Below are 20,648 nucleotides of genomic sequence, written 5' to 3'. Positions count from 1 at the left end.
AAAGCTTTCGAGTCATTCCAGGGCAGGAGACAGCAGCCTGTCTCCCCTCTCTGGGCAGCCTCACAGTGAAGGAGTTATTCCTCATATTCAGAGGCATCTCCTATATTCCAGTTTCTGCCCATTGCACTAGAAGCAAGAAGAAGTACTGCACGATTTTCTGGCATTGTTCTGCTGTCAAGAATCCACCAACTTTCCATGGTTTAGTCCACATTTAACTATCTGCTGCTGGAAAATTTGGCTCATAAATGCAGGACTGTCAGCTGGGCCAGCTTGCACCCAGGGTCTCAGCTCAGCCAGAGCTGTGGGTTTGATCTGCTGAGGGCTGTGTTCTGATGAGCTTTAGTGTGACAAGAAGCTGACTTGAGAAGGCAAAATTCAACACTGGTTAAAAAGTATCATCCATATATTTTTTCAGTCTCACACATCCATTCTGCCTTGCTGAACATCAACTGTCCCTGCAGATATAAAGATCACATCTCTGGTGTGAAATGAGCACACAGCTTATAGAGTGCAGCCTCCAGCTTAGAGAGATCAGCTGCTGCTTGGGAACAAATTCAGCACTCAAAGGCRGGGAAATAAACACAAGAGAGCATTACCCCTTGCCTGTCCCTTTGCAACTACAAAGTGCTACAAGCATTTCTTTATCCCAGCTCTCAAATTCCATGGGGAAATATAGGGGTTTTCCCATCAACTACTGCAAGCAGAGTGGGAGTAAACCACGGAGCTGTTTATACCTCTGAATATAGAGGAGGCAGCAGGTCTGGAACAGTGGGGAAGTAGCCCAAAGACTGGAGGCAGTTTGCAGTTTTATAAGCCTGCTCGAGGAGTGACCTGCTCATCTGGTTTCCACCAGACACATCTCTGGGTCCCAGAACAGAATTTTCTAGTCTGTGTTATTGGCAGGCCTCTACTATCCTGCTTGGGCYCCTCCTACAAAGCCTGAAGGAGTCATGTGCCTGTGGCACTTTCCCTGCTAAGCCCAGCGTGGTGAATAACAGCAGATAACAGCAAACCCACCCAGCTCCACGTTCTGAGCTTGGGGCACACACTCAAAGCAAGTGCTGTTCATGGGAGAGCTTATAGTCCATTTGTTCATTTGGACATTTCTTCTCTCCAGCATTGCTGGCAGACCTGCTTGCAGGAGTGTTTCCTAGCCTGACAGACAACAGAAGCTGATGAGTGAAACSCTTTGATTTAGGCTGATCCCTCACAGTTCATTTTGAAGCAGCCTTGGTGGCTCTTCCTGGACATCTCATCCAGGACATTGGAAATGAATGCTCTTGCAGAATTGGGGCCGTGCTAAACACCAGCTATGGCTTGTCCAAGTGTCTGATTCTCATTGGACTATTTTTCACAAATCTTAGACTGTTTTCAATGCTTTCCTTCCCAGCAGATGCTATGGTAAAATGAGTTTTAATTTTTTTTATGAGAATATTAAAGAACATTTGCACTTGAATTTTTATCTTTTTTTTTTTTTCACTGATGATTGAGGTGACAGCAAGTTAAACAGGAGCTTTTTAATTACACTAATCTGTTTCAAGAGGTTTGAGAATGTTAATTAGGAAATTTCTAGGCAATAAGGAACATTAGAATACTTGTCATTTGTCAGAAATAGGGTGCAGAAGACAAATTCAAAGAAACTTGAGTCACTAACTACACATATTCTACCAAGCACAGGATTTAGTTTTCTTTTGGACTGCTTCAAAATCTATGTTACAGAAAGATTGAGTGCATAGTGCAGGCTGTGTCTGATATCCAGCTTAGCCACTGACTAGAGGACTTAAAACAGGCACTGCTCAATAGCAGCAGAATCAGATTTAGAATGGAGCCAGAAGAGCAAGGCAAGTCCTCATCTTCCCTCAGTCAGCACTGAATAGTAAAGAYCAGGCATGGGATGAATCTGAATCCCTACAGTCACTGCTTTGGAGGTGCCTGGTTCAATGTAGAGCTTTGCCGTCCTGTCCCCATCTTCTCAACTAGTCTACAAATAATGGACTTTAAATTAAATTGGCTGAGGTACTGGGTTGATTTTYGAGTCTCACAGCCTTGTCTGTGAGTTGCAAACTGATKAAGGATGAAAAATGTGCCTGCTCATACCAGCACCTGTCTGCTCCTGAGATTTCATGAGGTTGCTGTGTGGATCCATCACTGCCACACAAAGCAGTGTGTTGCWCCCACCTTGAATCTGTGCTTCCACTGCTTCATTTGCCCTAGCACTCATTTGACTCCTTGATGAAGCAGTTTGTCTGTTGACAAGAAAACACTCATTGATGTAATTTTTAAAATAAGACTTGTCTTTCATGTAAAATCTCACCTGTAACACCWGCCCCTTATGGTTTTGTGATGCAAAGACTTCACTGCTTTTTGGAGCTTAAGTATGGTCTTTCTTTTCCTCTGGTCTTGAAGTCTGCCTTGGTCACCAATAAAAAAGATGTCTGAACCTTATCCTAGCTTGTCCCCAACAGTCTGCTGTATCCTTTTWGAAGGAATCAAAAGAACTCAAATTACTCAAGTACAAATCTCACCAAACTAAAAAAACAAGGCTTTAGAAAGATGAACAAACAGCAGACTGACACTTCAGTCATAAGAGAGGTGAGGACCTTTAACTAGCATGGTAACTGGAGACTGTGTTTATTCATTTGGAGTTTTGGTGACATGTATAAACGGTTGTGCTCATGTTTATAATGTCACCACAGATTGTCCCAGAATKGCATTCACTAATGTGAGCAGTTGGGAGATATGCTTTCCATTCTTTGACTAATATGGACTTTGAAACATGTGGCCAGAAGCTTCAAAGAGCAGCCAGTTGGTGTGTGAATCAACCCCAGGCCTGGAACAGGGCTCTTAAGAAAAGGATATTTGCAGTGTGCTCAAAAGTAAATAGTCAATATCAAACTAAACAGATGTGTGGTGCTTAAGCTGAGGTTATACTGGTGTAACTCCATTCTCCTCAATGACGTTCGTGGTTGATTTACATCTGGCCTCATTTTGTGATATGAGCTGCTTTGCCCATAATGGGGAAATGAAGAGAGATTATGGAGCTATGATAGAGAGAAATCACAGAATCATTAGAGTTTAACCCTTGGATGAGGCACCCAGTGACTCCCCGGCTATATTCCCCTCTGTATCCKGCTGTGCTTTGCAGAAACAGCCCTGCAATGTAGAGGCCTTTGCTGCAGGGCAGGGTSTGGAGGAACTCCCTCCACACAGGAAAACAATGACTCAGAGCAAAGCAAATACTGGCTCCTTGGACAGGGCTTTTTCGTGGTGGCTGAGGTGAACTGGTAACATAGAAATACAMATCCCTTTGTGGACAAGGCCACCTCTTGCTGACATTTAATTCCCTAGAACCAAATCGGACTCATGGCTGCTGAAATCTCCACCAGAGTCACAGATAACATGTCCGATGACTTGACTGCCATCCTGTTCAAAACAAAGCAATTTTGCCAGCTGATGCAGATCACAATTGAAGCCTTTTTGTTCAACGACCAAGGATACCTCCACTGTGAAAAGCAACCAAAATATGGGGTTTATGTAAATAAAAGACTTGTATCCACACAAGCAACTCTCAATTAAAACCTAGTTTAATTTTAATTTTTTGGGCTTCAGCTTGGGAATAGATAGATGGTGATGCCATTTACTTCATGACTGCAACCTGCTATTTTGCAATGTTTCTCTCTCATTTTTRTTGGGGGCATTGTTGTGGGTTTGGGGATTTTTTTCTGCTTTGTAATTGTCACAGGGTTCTTGTATCTATTGACTTCTTATCACAATGTTCTCTTTCCTTTGTTTCTCTCTCTGTCAGTGACAGTTTTTGCTCCCAGCAGTGACTAAAGCACCACAAACATTATCATTCACTGTCTGTGTTACCATGCAGCAATGACTCAGTCATCATGTCAAGATGACCAAGAGCAAAGTTTGTAGTGTCTGCAGAAGCTTCAGTTGAACAAATAATAGCAGCTTTCACCTGATCAAGACTCTAGCTCCATCTCTTTACTATTGTACTAGTTTTCACCAGAGTTAGTGGTTTTCATAGAAATTTTTGTGATCTATGTTTGGGGTTTGTGACAGAGAAGTATTGCTAGCAATCAGGATGTTTAGTTATTTCTGAGCAGTGCTTGCACAGCACTGAGGTGTGTTTTGTTTCTCACACTGCCCCATCAGTGWGTGGGCTGGGGATGCACAAGAAGCTGATCCCAACTGACCAAARGAATATTCCACACCATGTGGWGTCATGCTCAGCATATAAAGCGATAAAAAAAGGGAAAAGGGGACATTTGGCATTGGTCCTCCTAGGTAACCATCAGCCATGATGAACCCTGCTTTCCTAGAAATGGCTGAACACTCATACACCACTGGGAAGCAGTGAAGGAATTCCTGGTATTGCTTTACTTCTCGTATGGTGYTTGCTTTATCTATTAAACTGTCYCTMTCTCAACCCACAAGTTTTTGCACTTTCACCCTTCCAATTTTCTCCCCCATCTTTCTGGAAGAGTGGCTCCAGCTGTGTGAGGCTGAGCTGCTGGCTGCTGGGATAACTACACATCAGAGACTGCCAGGACAAACTGAAGAGCAGTGCATGGCTTAAAAAGCATGTGAGAGATAATAGCATCTGACTTGTGAAAAGGGTGCTCAGTTCTCCTTCATTTCTTTAATTCCTGAAAAGAAATTTTTCCTGACCCCRTTTCTATAGTAATCCCTGTCAAGAAGAAGGTCTATAACCATTAAATCCTATACTAACGCTAAAATAGCAGAGAAAAAGACAGCAAGTGCCATATTGGAGACTCCACATAAGATGCAGTTGCTGAAAGACCAGCCGTACTAAAAACTACGGGCAAAACAACCACCTTGTTATCTATGTAAGTACAGCAGAACATATAAAAAAGTGTTAAAGGAGCTTAGAAGGGATCATTCAGKACACTGATCTTAGTTTTCTCTAGCAGAAGGCAACTATGAGGTAGATGTTTTGGATTTTTGTGAACTAGACGCCTACTCTTCATGRCAGCACTCACCATGAATTGCAAAATGCTAATAATACTTTTATACTTTTAATCAGTAAACTACAGTTCGTAGTAAAAGGTCAAAATGCACAGCTATAATGTGTCACAGGAGACAACTGAACAAATGCGAGCCTGCTACCTATAACTCAGGCCCTTGCAAGATGCTTCCATGTGAGACCATTTCTTTAATGAGTTTATTTTTTTATTCCAAGATTTGCATCTCACAGTTTTGAACATAAGTATCTGCAAATTAAAAGCATCCAGYTGTGTGTTTGTGTGTGTATGCTCCCATCTAGATATGTGTGAATATTTCAGAGAGTGCAGGACCTCTTGTTTTTAGATCATCACTGATAATCTAGCAGTTGTTTATATTTAAATGAATATTGCTGCTAAGCAGAAGGTTCTGCCTTCTGGAGTCCACTCATTTTTTTTTGCATTAGGGACTATCTGTAAATGATTAACACTCTCTGAAAATGAAAATAGAAGAGCCAAGTGCAAGAGGTGCAGGAAGGAAAGCAAGGAGCTAGTGCAGAGCACTCCTCCTCTGCAGGAACAGCAGCCTGGAAGGGCCCTTGGGCTGCTTGTTCCCCTGCCATAAAATCAAGTAATTCTTTTGACAAATGGCTGCAACTTCATTCTAAATGCAGTCAGGTCTTTTCTTGTTTCCCTCCCCTGTTGTTACTCGTGTTAGAATATTTSTGAAATGCCACTGGCTTGGAAGCATTGTCATTTCCTGCCTGTGTTTACCCCTGTCTGACGTGTGACTCCGTGTTTCAACAGCTGAGCGTGTTCACTCAGGTTGTGACATGGAGAAGCACTTCCTGTAAGATCAAAGGGAGGGTTGGTGACAGCTAACAGAAGATTATTTGAGTCAGAATGGGGGACAAGCCTGCCTTTGTTTGAAAGTTATGCTGGAGAGGTGCATGCTGGAAGAGGCATGCCATTCCTCTCAACTGGTAAAGGGAGATTTTTATATAAAAATTCTTTTGAGGATTTGGTAAATAATGTATTAAGCTGGTTACATTTCTGTCAGGGTTTTCTGTTTCTGATTGAGGTGGAGTCAGAAATAGCTCATTTGTTCTTCAGCAAGGTTTGTACTACAATAASAAGAGGGAATGAGCTATCTGTGCTTGGCTTAGAGGCACCTTTGTGTGTACATGCACAGGTTGTGTGTRCATGCAGAGTCAGACATCTTTCCAAGAGTTCTCCTTGTGCCTTGCCCTGCCTGATGTAACACTGAACAGCACTATTTTCTCATTTATTTACTATTTACTACTTGTTCTGATAGCTCCCTTTTGAGTTTGCCTCCAGCTCCCCATAACCCTTGTGTCACCCCCTTGGCTCTCAGTTTCAGGGTCTGGGGAGCCACATTCAGCAGGGACGGGAGCAGCACAGTCTCTCAAGTGAGCCAGACTGTAGCTTCTGGGGGTTAATATACCTAGGCTTGGAGTGGTCTGGCTTGGACCTTACATTGTACACTGGAATTAGACCAGGTCAAACAGGAATATCCAGAAACGCTGCTCCTGGGCAGCAATAGAAGAGGATTCCCAAGCCAACTGGCTATTTTATGGAAGSAGCTGGTCAGGCAGTGCTAGCTTGCCTCCCTATTTTTCCTGTGAAACCTGGAAACTGGCAAAAGTTTATAATCCTATTCTTGCTTTTCCTGGTATGTAATTTCTGGAGTTGCCATGGAGATGGTATATGATGGTACTTGAGAAAATTTTTTATTAAGATTTTATCAGCGATGATTGATGTTTTTATACATTCATTGGAGAGGTTTTAATTTGCAATCTAACAGGCATTATTAAAAACACAAAATGGTCTTTGATTATGCAGTAAAATATCTCAAGAACTAAAGTGCCCCAAAGTATCAAAGGCTATTCACAGAATCAGGGTAAAATTCCACTCTGCCCCTTCTCCATTCTCCATTTATTTCTAGTTTTGAGATTTCATTCCTGAGAATAAGAAATTGAAATTCAGGAGTTGAGGAAAAAAAATTACTACTCATAACGGTCTCTTACAGCTACCTGAAAGTAGGCAGTGAGGTGGGTGAGTCTTGTCTCCCKAGTAACAAGTGACAGAACAAGAAATGGCCTCAGGTTGTGTCAGGAAAGGTTTCAATAGTACAGTAGGAAAAATGTCTCACAGAAAAGATTCTCAAACATAGGCACAGGCTGTGCAGGAAGGAGGTTGAGTGGAGGTGTTTAAAAGACGTGTAGATGTGGTGCTTAGGGATGTGGTTTAGTGGTGGACTTGGCAGTACTGGATTAATGGTTGATCAGAATGGTCTGATCATTCCAATCTTTGCAATTAGTCAMTTTTCTGGAAAAAGAAATATTTTTAATTTGTGAGGTAATGTAGTTACCGAGTCTCCTCTCTCTGTTGCTAACAAAGATGATGCCAAATGTTTTAATTCTCTCCTTCTTTTATATTGAACAATGTCCTTTTCTTTTATGTCACAATGAAYAAATCAAATATATTTTCATTTCAGTTCCCATGCTGGTAATTGCCCTTTTACTCTTATTTCAGCTGTCCTTCAGTACTTCATATGGACCTTAACCTATATCTGAGCATATGAATTGCACTATGAAAATCATTGAAACAAGGACCTTGTTTTATTTATACATCTGTAAAGCACTGATTACAGCCAGAGCTCTGTGAATAATAATAGYTAAATGATAAGCCTCTCCCAATTCCACATGGTAGCTCTTTGAAAAATATGGTTTTTGTTAAGGACTTTGAATTCCTCTTGCTTCAGAGTTAAATCATAACTGGAAGTTTAGAACGTGTTCCACCCCATCTCTTTTTTTAAAAATAAATCCATTGAGATCTGACAAAATCCCAATTAATGGAAATGGTGCATAGCTTTTGAAATACTATATGCCATTAAATTAGTTGGGAACACCTTTAGACCACAAATACATAGAGAAATCAAGAAAAATTTGAGCAGCAGTTAACTAACCTTGATGAGTAAGCCAACAACAGACATTTAAAGTGTTTGGGTTTTTTTTCTGCTCATCAGTTCAATTTATAGGCATAACAAGTTTCCATAAATAATGGCACACGCCTTTTAGTCAGGGCAAGTTAAGTTCCTTTTTCTAAGTTTTCATTTCACAGACCTGGCAACCACAGTTTAATGTGCTTTAGGAAAACATACATTTAGGAAAATGTAATATGGATAAATTGCATTTCACCCTATAACTGAGTCTCCAATGCAGATTTTAGTCTGCAAGTGATAAACTTACTAGAATTGTTGCCAAAGATACAGATTTCTGCCTGGCTTTCATTTGCCATAAACCCTTTCTTTTACTTTGACACTAAATAGAGATTTTGCATGTAAAATGTCATTTTAAGATACTGTCMGAATGATGTGAAAAGGTGCTCTGGTAGATAAGCATCAGGTGCTGCACGAGGGGACCGCACGCAGCCATGTGCCACCCTGCCACTCCTTGTTTGAACAGCAGTGTGCTGCCACTCCATGTAGCAAATGGATTCCTCCTGATTTCAAACCTCCCTTCCCCACGCYTCGGTTTGTGCAAGAGCCTCATGTGGCTGGGATGGGGGATGCCAGGTGAGTGCTGTGGRTGCCTTGTTTGAGGTGAATTTGCCATTTCTTGAAGTCATCCCCTCCATCAGCCCCTGAACAGATCAGTGCCACTGCTGATGAGCTGTGCAGGGTCACCCTTGCTGTGGCTTGGGAATTTAGACCTGCCTTTGGTGTTAAACWTTGGCAGGTGCTCATAAAGAGAATCATGCTAATGGGGTATATTTTGGATAGATTATTTCAGGTGCTTAAGCAAGGCAGTGAGGGGGCTGTGGGCCAGAGAAAGGCTTTCCTCAAGCCTGCCTTGCTGCCAAGGAAATAGTTGGCAGATCCACAGTCTCAGTTCATGGTCTGTGTGCTCAGGGTTTATCTAGAATCAAAGTGGGCAGGTGACTTTCATGACTTGTTCCAAAACATATTAAGGTGAAGTAAATAAAATTTCTGTATTTTTTTTTATTATTATTTTCTGGAAAACCTAAGGGCAAGATGTTTCTGTGATAAGCCTCATGCATTTGGAAGCACTGGAAGAATGTGTCAACAGTTTGAAATGTGGGGTCTGACACAGTGGCTGGTATGCCCAGACAGATGTTTCRGTGATGAAGAAACTCACATTTTATGCCCACAGTTTTGAATATTCAAAGCTCTTTCCTGAASAACTCCTTAGTTGATTGAAGTTGTACCATGGCTCTGAAGTTGTGTCTGCAGCTGAATTCCCCAACTGAATGTGTGGCTTGTGTGTGGGAAGCACTGCAGTGCTGTGGATGATATCACAGCTAGAAACTCAGAGAATATCATGTTTATTACTTACTAAACTGGCTGTTCCACCACTCCTTTAGGCTTTGAAGGATGTTGATGGCAGACACTGAACAAATACTGAAGCCTTTCACATGGCGAGATGGGAAGTGAAGGGTTCTGGTGGCCTGCAGGGCAATACAGCAACAATTTTGGTTTGATACAGTGATCTCTCTTCTGTTGCAGGTCATCTTTCATTCATGCATGGTGTTGCCAGCCTGAGATATGCTATCTATTATTTTCTCTTCTGTTTGAGTGCTGCTGTATGTGACACACCATGTTCAATAGAAATTGCCTGCTGATATAAGATTCACTCTGTTTGCAATGTAATTTTCCTCCTTACTACATTTTTTCCCCATTGTTTTATTTAATGCAAGCATGTGTGAGTGTGAACCTGTATGAGACYGCTTTGCCATGCTGTAGCTGCACGGTGTTACTGCACTTTCATCTCATCTCCCTGGACAGATCCATGTGATGTTTGAYCTCTGCAGGGCATGGTACTCTGCTCTTAATCTGTAGGGGTCTGTCCAGGCCGGGGTTTGGAGGCACAGTGCTATCACTGCACTCAGCAGAGCCTGTCACAGGCTGGAGCAGTATATATGCCAACAGCAGCGCTCAGGTGAACGTGGCATTGCAATAAAGTGACCTGAGCCAGGAGGGTGAGTTCTGAACCCAGACTGCCGCTGTTGCCTCGATCACACACATGCCCGGTTTATTCTTGTGTGCAGACCAGGAGGCTGCTTAAGGTAGGCACAGAGTGTCACCCAGTAATGATTTTAAGCTAAATACAAGGAAGAAGCTTTTCACAATGAGGGTAGCGAGGCACAAAAACAGCTTGCACAGAGAGACTGTGGATGCTCCATCCYTGGAAATGTTCAAGGCTAGRYTGGATGAGACTTTSACCAACATGGTGTRGTAGAAGGTRCCCTTAYTTATGGCAGGAAGGTTGGAATTAAATGATATTTAAGGTYCCTGCCAACCCAAACMGTTCTGTGATTCTCCAAGAAGGGAACTGAGCTTTGTGAGATTATTTCTGTTCACACACAGGCTGGTCATCATGACAGAAATCTTGCATGTCCCACAGAGATATCCAAGCCAAGCCCACAGGTACCTGGTGMAGCAAGCACTGTGGTGCAAAAGCAGTTGCTGTTCTGGGGTGGGCACCCATGATGCAGGACATGGAAAACCCACTGCTGGAGATTCTATTCACAGCATCTAGAGGCACACATTCAGGTCATYATCAGTACCCACACACGGATCCGATTTAGCACATTATTTTAGATGACCSATGGAACACATGACCTCATCCTCCACTCACCAGCTGCATTCACAGTTTACCTCCAGAGCTGGATGGAGACCCTCCTGTGGTCTGGCTCCAGATCAGTGGTGTTTCCTCCCTGAGGTGCTGGCTGCCTACTGAGTTCTGTGCAGTGTTTGTGACCCTCAGCTGAGAGTTGGGAGGAAGGAGCTGCAAGGGGTTATCCATAAATGCAGCCATAACGATAAGATCAGCCTCTGGAACAGAAAGAGCCACAGAGAGACTCAGTTCTCTGCAGGGAGTAATGGGGATTTGTTACAATTACTAATGTAAGTGCAATAAAACGATGGGGTAAATGAGGTGGCAGTTTCTGTTTTCTATTCCCTGCTGTCTCCTTTTTCTTAAACACTTCATGACAAGGYTGACAAAGCCACTTCTCCACCTCCTCACAAGGGAGCATGTTGTCATTTTAAAAGTACAAGYCTTTGGGAGCAAGAAAACAGTTTTGATTTAACTGCCTTTTTTTTGAAGCCRCTGTGTGTGCAGGATGAAGTGGTCAAACTTTGGGCAAGATCAGTGCTTAGGATCTGATGCTACAGCATTAAGCCTAAGGAAGAAAAGCCCATCCTTTCTGTTTCTGCGAGGTCTGGGTGTTGTCCATGTGACAGCATTTCCCCAGAGARGAAGGGGCTGCTCGTGTCCCTGTAACAGGGCTGATCTCAGCAGGGATATCTGTGCTGTGGTGGGCTGGGATGGCTCATCACACACTTCCCACTGGCTCCAGTGAGGTGTGTTCCCAGAGCATGACAAACAGTGTGTGAGAGCCCAGGACATGCTGCTGGAACACCCACTGGAGCATCCAGGGGAGAGGATGCAAGAGGGGAAGGACCAGGGGCCATGCATCAGAGGGYAGGGGCTAAACTCGTGAGCAATGCTTCTCACTAAGTRCTGCTTGTACCCAGGCTGTGGCACYGATGCTGTCATTGCAAARGGACCTCTCACGTCCTGCATTCTCATCTCTGAATCCCCTCGGACCCATCAGCCATGTCTTGGTGACACCTGTCAGGCAGCCAAACATTTCACTAAAGCAGCTCTGCTGTCAGCTTCTCCTGCTGACTCTAAACCACTACTGAAATACTTGGGCTGGAAATGGTTGGATTGTGCTGTCTGTCTTAAATAAGAATATTAAAATAATCCATTTGTAATAAGGCAGTTGTTTCTTCACACTTTTGGGGATGCCTTTTTTTAATCTAGGAAGAATCCAGCCACAATGACAATCCCTTCTCCAGGTGCTTTCTGGACAGCAGGGTGCTCTTTATAAATGTTGAGGGGTAACAGTTTCTGTGGCTGGTGGGCACTGCCTGTTCACAGCTGTCCAAGGACCTTCTTGGATAAGAATCACGAAACCTGAGGCTGTGAGCACAGAGTTGGATGCTGCTTGACAGCCTGCAAACACTAGTTATGCTGGGTTCTATTACCATGACCTTGTTTATAAAAACTGATGGTGTGTTTGTGTTCTCTACAAGCTAATGGGGCACCTCACAGCACTACAGAAGTGACCTTAAATGGGTTTTTAATACACTTATGATGGCTTGCAATGTGTTGAAACATTGTGGAGCTCTATCAAGTACCTGTTGTTTGACCTTGAGGAAATGGCATTTTTAAGTGTCTGCTTTCCAAAACAATGAATCCTGCGTGAATGTTTTTAATTTCTTGGCTTTGCAAAGTTTGCAAATCTTACTGAAAATTAGGCAGTYTGATTAGTAAATTATTTCATGAAATAACACAATGCATTAAAGAAACTGTCAGGAGACTTATATTCCTGGCTACCCTGTCAAATAGATACGATAACAYCAAGATGATTGTGTTCCAATAGGAATGGCATGACTGCTGATGATTTTCCTGCTGGATTATGTAAAAATTCAGGTCCTTTTTTTGGGGAAAAGACTTGTGTGTGGTTTTCAACTGAGATTTGCCTGGTGTTTTATTTCATGAGATTTAAGAAAGTGTTTTGCTGAAGGACACCAAAATCACCTCCTGCACTGACACACCCTTKCCATTCCCACTTGTTTACTGCTTAAGTCCTAGTCAAATGTGCAGAGGTGTTTACTCTCTGCAGCATGAACTCAGTGACTGAAAAGTGCARGAATTCGGTTTTGACTGGGTTATAATGTGCTACCAGGAAACCACCATTATAAAGTTCTTCTTAAACTAATAAGTATTTTTGTATTTCTTTGTTTTGTGATTTACAGACTCAGCTGTTGGGAGTTTTACTTGCTGCTGCTTCAAATTTTCTCATTAGTGTCTCTTTGAATATACAGGTATGATATTGTTTCTSTTTATTCTGAGTGGTTTATATTTAGCAAGTACTTACATTCCAGTTTGGTGAAGTTCAAAATGCAAATTTTGTTGCAATTAATAAACATTCTGTCTTCCATTGACTGTAATTCAGCAGTGCCGTGCTGCAGTTGCKGGGAGTTGGGAGCTGTTGGCTGCTCCAACCTGTTCTGTGCTGATTCTCATAGAAGAACAGAAGAAATGTTCATAACTCCTCCTCCTTTTAATGTGCCAGAAGGAAATGCCAGCTGTGACTCACTTATGGTCCCACTGGACTGGGAGAAAGGAAGGATACTATGAGAGACAGTATCAAAAGCATTGCTGAAGTCCCTAAAGATGACATTAACTGGCTTTCCTAGATMACCTAGGTGGGTTATCCTGTTATAGAAGGAAATCAGGTTTGACAAGCAAAACTTTCTCCTCATGAAGCTGTGCTGGCTGTGACTGTGTTGACCTCCAGGTGTTTCTCAATACCTCCCRGAATAATCTTTCCCATGATTTTACAGGCACTGAAGTGAGACTGACAGGTCTGTATTGTCCAGGGTTCTCCTTCTTGCCCTTCTTGAAAACTGGGACAGCATTCATCAGCCTCCAGTCAGCTGGGACCTCTCTGGATTCSCGCRAGTGCTCAAAAATCAAGAGAGATTTTGTGATGACATCAGCTAGTTCTTTGAGGAGTCTTGGATTAATCCCATCAGGCCCTWTAGATTTGTAGGGAAGCTGAAGCAACAGATTCCACTCAAGTTTAGGGTCAGCTGGGATTTGATCATTCTTGCAGCCATGGTCCTGCTCAGGGCACTGGGACTCCCTTGGTYCATCATCTGTGTTGAAGACAGAGAGAAAGAAYGCACTGAACAYCTCTGCCTTGTCCATGTCCCTGTTTGTGAGGTGCCCATCCTTATCCTGTAGCAGGCTGGTGTTATTTCTATGCAGCCTTTTGCCATTAGTGTATTTGAAAAACCTCTTTTTATTGTCCCACAGTTTTAGCCATCTTCACTTSAGCTTTGGCCACACGAATTTTCTCCCTACAGAGCCAAGCYGCATCTCTGTGTTCTTCCCAGGTCACCTGACCTTGCTTCCACTRGGCATACACCTTCCCTTTCTGTCTTACTTCCAAGAGRAKATCCCTGTTCAGCCAAGCCTTCTGCCTCATCTACTTGACTTCTGACATGGGGGATTTGCTGCTCCTGTGCCCTTAGGAGGTGATGTTTAAAAAGTGACCAGCACAGACAGACCCCAGCGCAACAAAAACATTTCCCAGGGGACTTTTCTCACTAGTTCACTGAGCAGCCTGAATTTTTCTCTCCTCATGTCCAGAGATGAATTTTTTCTGCACTTTTCCTCCTGTCAAGAAAGATTTTAAATTCAATCACTTTGTGGTCTCTGTGGCCAAGATGGTGCCAGTCACCATGTCACTCACTAGATCCACTCTGTTGACAAGCAGCAGATCAAGGAGGGAATCCTTCTGAGTCAGCTCCCTTAATCCTGTTCCATAAATGCATAAAGACATAAAGGTTTTTACAATATTGGACCCCAAAGCAACTTTGACCCATTTAGTTTTTCTTCTGCAATCAAGATAAAATATATGAGTTTACATTATTTAAGTCATGAAAGTAATGGGAGGTGCTGTCCTTACAACTATGGTAAAGGGTTGTAGGATGTMATTTATAAAATCCTTTCTGTTTTAATAATTAGAATACATACTCAGTAGAAAGTTAYTTTTTTCTTTATAATCTGTATCTTGTAGACTTCTTCGTATTTTTAGGTCTCCTAACAAAAGTTTTTAAAGCACAGAATACATCATTGTGTAAGTTGGCCATAAGAAGTATTTTTGCYAGCTAGTATTTTAGAAGTTGTACAGGTCTCATATAGAGCTACTTCTTTCTTTTTCTGTAAAGGATGAAATAAAAAGTTGTGGCATATAAAATCTTCTATGCATAGTAATCCACTTCATTAATGCTAGAAGATTCTTCAACAATTCTCTCTTATTTTAAACATCATTCACTGGAAAATCCCATAAAAAGAAACCTGTTGAGCCAGAGGTGATAGGGAAGTTGAGATGACTGCTGCCTCTCCAGTATGAGTTCAAACCTGCTGGTGGTGACAGGGCTAGGACAAGCTCTAGGAAAACCTCTGAAGCTGAGTGGAAAGATGAGGTGAGATGGAGAAAAGTGGAAATTCAGTCTAGGCATAATAATGGGGTTGTTTAGACTGCATATCTTTAGTCTGCTGAGGGCACTGAGTGCCAAAGTAGATGCTTTGCAAGGGGATGTACTGAGGCATGCAGGAAGACTTCTTTTGGCTTGTAATCACAACAGCCCTTACTGAGTTTGAACTATCAGCTTTTTAAATGCTAATTAGGGAAACCCAATAGATCTCAGTGCCATTTGACAGAATGTTTAAAGTGAATTTTTTTTATCCTTTAAATTAGGTTTTTCTCAATTTAGTAACAGTATCTTCTAAATATGAATAATGACTTTCCCTAGATCTCAACATTTATTTTCACACTCATAATAATTGGACAGACCAATTCCAATGTTCTCTGTCCCTTTCGGACCATACAGTCTATTATCCTGCTCCTCTTCCCTCTAGCAGGCTGTCAACTAAAGAACAGCTCATCATTTACAGTGTATTTCACTGAGTTATAAACAGCCTCCACTAAAATACCATTTGCAGACATTACTGTGCAAGGAAGACAGACATCTGGAGACAGAAGGCTGTAGGGGAGTTACTGAGCTCACCTTCCTGTGTTTGCTGCACATCTTTTCAATCTCAATGTGCCCTCAAGAGTTAATTCTAAAAGAATCTGGGTCTAAAACGCATCTCAGGATTCACTTAAGAACTTGTCCTATTTAATTTTGGGCAGAAACTTGGATTCTTGAATAACAGTTTGAATATTGTTTGCTATTAATTTAATTTGTGTCTTTATTGAGCTTTTTTTTTGTTTGTTTCTTTGTTTATAAAAATGGAAAATCTGTATGTTACTGTGGAGACCATCCAGGTCTGTGTCTCAAGTTTGATTTCCTTTTGCTCTTTTTCTCTTTGAAGGGCTAAACTTCTTYCTAGAACTTCATCCCTTGAACATGTTCCACAGCTCAATGCTGCAATAATGTGCTACATCTTATCAACAAGAGCACCAAGRCTATGGGGTGTAACAGACATTGCTGTTTGGCCCATACTCTGTCATGTAGGCTACAGAGAAGCATGGGAGAATGGAGAAAATTCTTTACAACCTCCCCAGGCTCTGCAGGGAGGCTTCTAAAATCAAATATCAAGTCACGGAGAAAAAGAATTCTTTTACCACCATTTACACTGTAAATATTATTTTACACTGTAATAACTGTATCATTTGGTTTGCACCTTTTTGACCCATGTGCAGAGAAGCTGGAGAGTAATTTGAGAAAGGAAATGATAATCTGCAGAATTAATGTGGTAAACATTGCAACATTCTYAGTTATGACACTTTCTTGATGGAGRCTGCYTGGCCTCTATTTCAGAAGATCAGTGTAAYCAAAGATAAATTATCTTGCTATGTACAGGTTCTTGCTGTACAGCCAGAGAGAAAACAATTACAACTTGTGTCAATGATACCTTCTTCATGCAACAGGAAGTGTTGATGAAGTATTACTTGAGTATATGTTATACCTGTGCCAACTGGTTTTTCTTTAGAAAATAATGCTTTCCTTGTGATCKCCTTCTAAGGTCAAACAGGAGATTGTAGCCAAATCCTAAATTCTATTTAATTAATTTAGGGTCCTTCCTACAGAAGATGTGATTAAGTGCTGTCTTTTTCATGTTGAAATTGTATTTCTGGCGAGGATAGGTYTCACGGACGGGAACGCCCTGTTGTCTGTTTCCCCTCTCCCACTTTGTTGCCACAGTTCTGATTCTGCCCCATCTCCTGCCTTTGAACATTTCCAGATTCAGATCACAACTGCTGAGCTTTRCTTTGAGACAAGAACAGACGTGTGCAGTGATAGCTGGGAAGCACCAGCTAGTCTGGTATTCACTTASCATTTCTCAGGTTTATTCAGAGGCCGAATTTTTCAGCCTTTCCCACCCTGGCTAAGAAAGCACATCTGAAGCAGCACTGAGTTAACACAAAGCTCTGCAATAAGCCCAAATCCATGTTTCAAAAGAAAACCYCAACACACTGGTACTTGAAGCTCACAGCCCCCTTAATTATTCCACTTTTATCAGACATAAGAACACAATGAAAGTCTTTCTATTCATATCTGTTCCTACTAATTAATTTTCTAGAAATGYGCTCATCTGCGTCTGGCTCGCCAAGCAGAGCAGAAGCCCTACTACACGAGCAAGCTGTGGTGGTGTGGGATTGCCCTGCTGGGGCTTGGAGAGGTGGGCAATTTCACAGCCTAYGGATTCGCCCCCATTGCTCTTGTCGCTCCACTGGGATGTGTTTCTGTTATAGGTGAGATTATTTGCCATTTCTTGCTTGTGTATATCCTTTAAGCAAATGCTTGTGGCTGGAGGGATAATACCACAGAAACTGCAGCAGGAACACAAGAGAAAAATGCTAATGTGGTTTGAAAAGAAATTATTCATATAATTACATGARCTGACAGTTTCACAAAAACTGCCTACTTAAATCAGAGACTCTTCTAATATATTTCTTTTACGATGATTTTGTCTTCGGTGTCACTCTGTGCTCTGCTAGTTCCTGCCCAGAGCTGCCACCTCTGCAAGGCCCCCAAAAGGGGGACTGGCATCCTGCTGCATGCACAGAGCTGTGCTCGGATCCCAAGTGCCTATAACGTGTTTTTCTGTGTTACCCTCACACTGAGTGGTTTTGCTGCCTGTTCCCTGCCCCTCCCTGTRATTGAGGTTGATGTGGGCAAACTTGCTTCACTTTCTGCAGTGTGTGACAAAAAGGGCCTAGAARTTTCCTGAAAGGTTTCATACATTTATGGGCATTAGTAAACATGTGCATTTATGACTTTATGTACAGATTAATGGCACTTWAGGTGATTGATATGATCTCTCTCTTTACTTCATGTGGGGTTTTTTTTGTTATTAAGGTACTCAGACAGGTATGAGATGTCTRTTTCTTTGACAAAGTAACACACATTTGAAAATATGTCATCATGAGCTAATGTAAAGCAGAGTAGACAGGGCAATACTGTACATGGCCTGTAAAAGCAGGAATACAGGGTGCAGCTGCTCACCTAATTACTAATTACCTAATACCTAATAACCTAATTACCTAATTAACCTAATAACTTCACATCCCCAACTGAAACATCCAGGACTGAGCTATCTCAACAGTCCTGAGTATGCTAGAGCTCCTTTATTTACTATTGGCAAATGATAACATTTCATGGTCTCCACTACCAGTTGAATGCTTGAAGGTGACATTGCAGTGACTGATTCTGCATGGGAAGGTAGGAAAGATGAGTGATCTTCCCAGTGGATTGCCTGGCTGTAGTGGAAGGAAGCAGCTAACCATATGTGGGTGCAATTTAGTGGAGAGGGGGGAAAGGAAACTGCAGGCAATTCACTGTAACCTTTAATGTTAAACTATTGCAGAATTTCAGATATAAAGCCTTGTCAATTCATTATRGTTGGAAAGATTTCTCAAAGAAAGGAATGAGATATTACCTGAGATGAAAATGTAAATTAATATGACATATCTCAATGTCAATGATTCTGGTGGCAGTAGTTACATCTTTAACAGTTGTAGACATTGCCAGGTGCCTCTGAACATCAAGGGATATCGACCAATCTCATTTTTTGCCCAAACTGAATAAAATGCAAATATAGAAAACTAGAAAGAAAAAGTAAAAAGCAATGAGTAGGAAAAAAAATCCCTATATTTATTAAACTGAAAAAAGATGAGATCACATTTAGGGTTGATTTTTATCCAAGCAGATTCCTTCTTTGCTTTTGCGTAGAAAATGCATAGAAATGTGGTTTCTGATGGTTCCTTTATTCTCCATTTCCCTTATAAYGAATATCAATAAACCATTTTCCTAACTGTAATGTATTAAAATTCTCATCCACTTTTTTTTTTTAAACTGGCCCAGAATGCTTATTCTGCAAGATCCCAGAAAGTACTTTAATATATTATATTCCATTCCCATAAATCAGCTGACAGTATCCATTTCATAGCCCAAACAATAGAAATATCTGAAATTTTATTTAGTCTAGCAAACATTCCCTTAAGGAAAGGCACGTAAAAATCATATAGACAGCCAATTACATCAATAACTCCCAGTAACACTTCCTACTACAAGACACTTTCCTGTCTTTTGAAATTAAGGCCAGAGAGAGTGCTCCTCTTAAAGTCCATTTAATTTTAAGAGTTCATCATTTAGGGAAATGACAAACTGACCAAGTGACCAAGTGCATCATCTGCTAACAGCTGGGCAAAGTGTGCTTTAGGCAGCACATCTTCCAATTTAAAAGATCAAGAAATATTTTTCTCATTAAGTTGTGACCTCTTTTAAGTGGTCCAGGATGGCCTTTGCAGAGCCTAGCTGACAGGTTTTTTTGAGGTATTGTTGAACTTGTGTCTTTCATAAATTAWTTTTTTTAATGAACAAATTAAGTACTTGATAACAAACTCCAAATGTGTATCTGAGCTCTAAGTCCAACCTTCTGAGAAGCATTCTGCTCCCAAATTCAGTGTCAACACGTCCCATATGGTGAGGGCTGACTCTCACTGACTGGAAATGCAGTGTACTGAGGAGAAACGTTCTTTGCAGGATGTCCAGTCATCTAGGGGATTCTCTGCAGGTTTCTGTGACTCTGGGTTTGCATGGAAAGTTTCCTTTGCTCGGAAAGCAGGGTTTGGAGGAGGATAAGGCAGACTGGAGTCTTTGCCCAGAATGGATTTGGGGCTGTACCCGTCATATATCTCCAGACTTCTGAGACAGGAAGCATCTTAAAATAGATGGAGCCAACATCTATTATGTTCTGCTACCACATTTAACTACATCCAACTGAATTTTGCACTTAACGCGGGATCAATTAAATAGTCAAAAGTTTGTGCCTCTTTCTATTGAGCTGGATGCTTCCAGTGACTGATTTTAAAAGAATCCAGCATCACAGATCATGAATTGGCATGGCACCAAGAGATCTATTTTTTTTTTCTTAGAATTAAGTTAGAAAAACGATATTTTTCTTCTTACACAGTGGAAGTATTTCTGTGTGTGGTTGCAATGATGCAAGCTCTACATCTGTTCAGGGTTTTAAATAGTTTGAGAAGACAGCACTTGTTTTCTTCAAGAGGAGAAATTAGTAAATTTTTAATTTAAGAGTGGAGGAGTAATAGATGTTTGATRTGATCATTAAGAAACTTTCTATACTTAAAAAGTAAAACTTGGGCTTTACACATAGCTTGGGTAATTTTAGGTTGCAGTGGTTTTTAGCTCATCCCCTTGCTTTTGCCTCCAGAAATAACCTAGGGGAGGGGAAGGTGACAAGAGGCCAATGGTATTGGAGATAATTTCTTCTGAAGTTTTCATTGTTGTGTGGAGAGTTGTTTTACACTTGGCTCACTTAGTTTGACATTGTTAAGATCCCTTTGCATTTTTATAAGCTCCATCAGAGGGGCGCTTTAGGCTTTGAAAAGCTATAGACCTGATGTATTTTAGGAAGATTCTAAGATACTCTTGTAGAAATGGATTTCTCCCACTCACTGCAATGTAACATCTTTGTGGCCCAAGAACTTGGAATTTTGAGGAGTCTGTTACTA

The 20,648-nt window shown here is 41.5% G+C and overlaps 1 protein-coding gene across 1 annotated transcript in view; it reads left to right on the top strand.

Moving 5' to 3' along the window:
• Nucleotides 1-20,648, top strand: part of NIPAL2 (NIPA like domain containing 2) — a 49,125-nt gene that overhangs the window by 4,419 nt on the left and 24,058 nt on the right. The window contains 2 exon segments of the mRNA XM_057366231.1: nucleotides 12,847-12,915; nucleotides 17,192-17,363. Coding sequence (XP_057222214.1) covers nucleotides 12,847-12,915; nucleotides 17,192-17,363 — 241 coding nt within the window.

Source organism: Malurus melanocephalus, unplaced genomic scaffold, assembly GCF_030028575.1.
Source record: "Malurus melanocephalus ecotype Western Australia unplaced genomic scaffold, MMel_1.1 scaffold_62, whole genome shotgun sequence".
Taxonomy (NCBI): domain Eukaryota; kingdom Metazoa; phylum Chordata; class Aves; order Passeriformes; family Maluridae; genus Malurus; species Malurus melanocephalus.
This window is presented reverse-complemented; position numbering and strand designations above follow the sequence as displayed.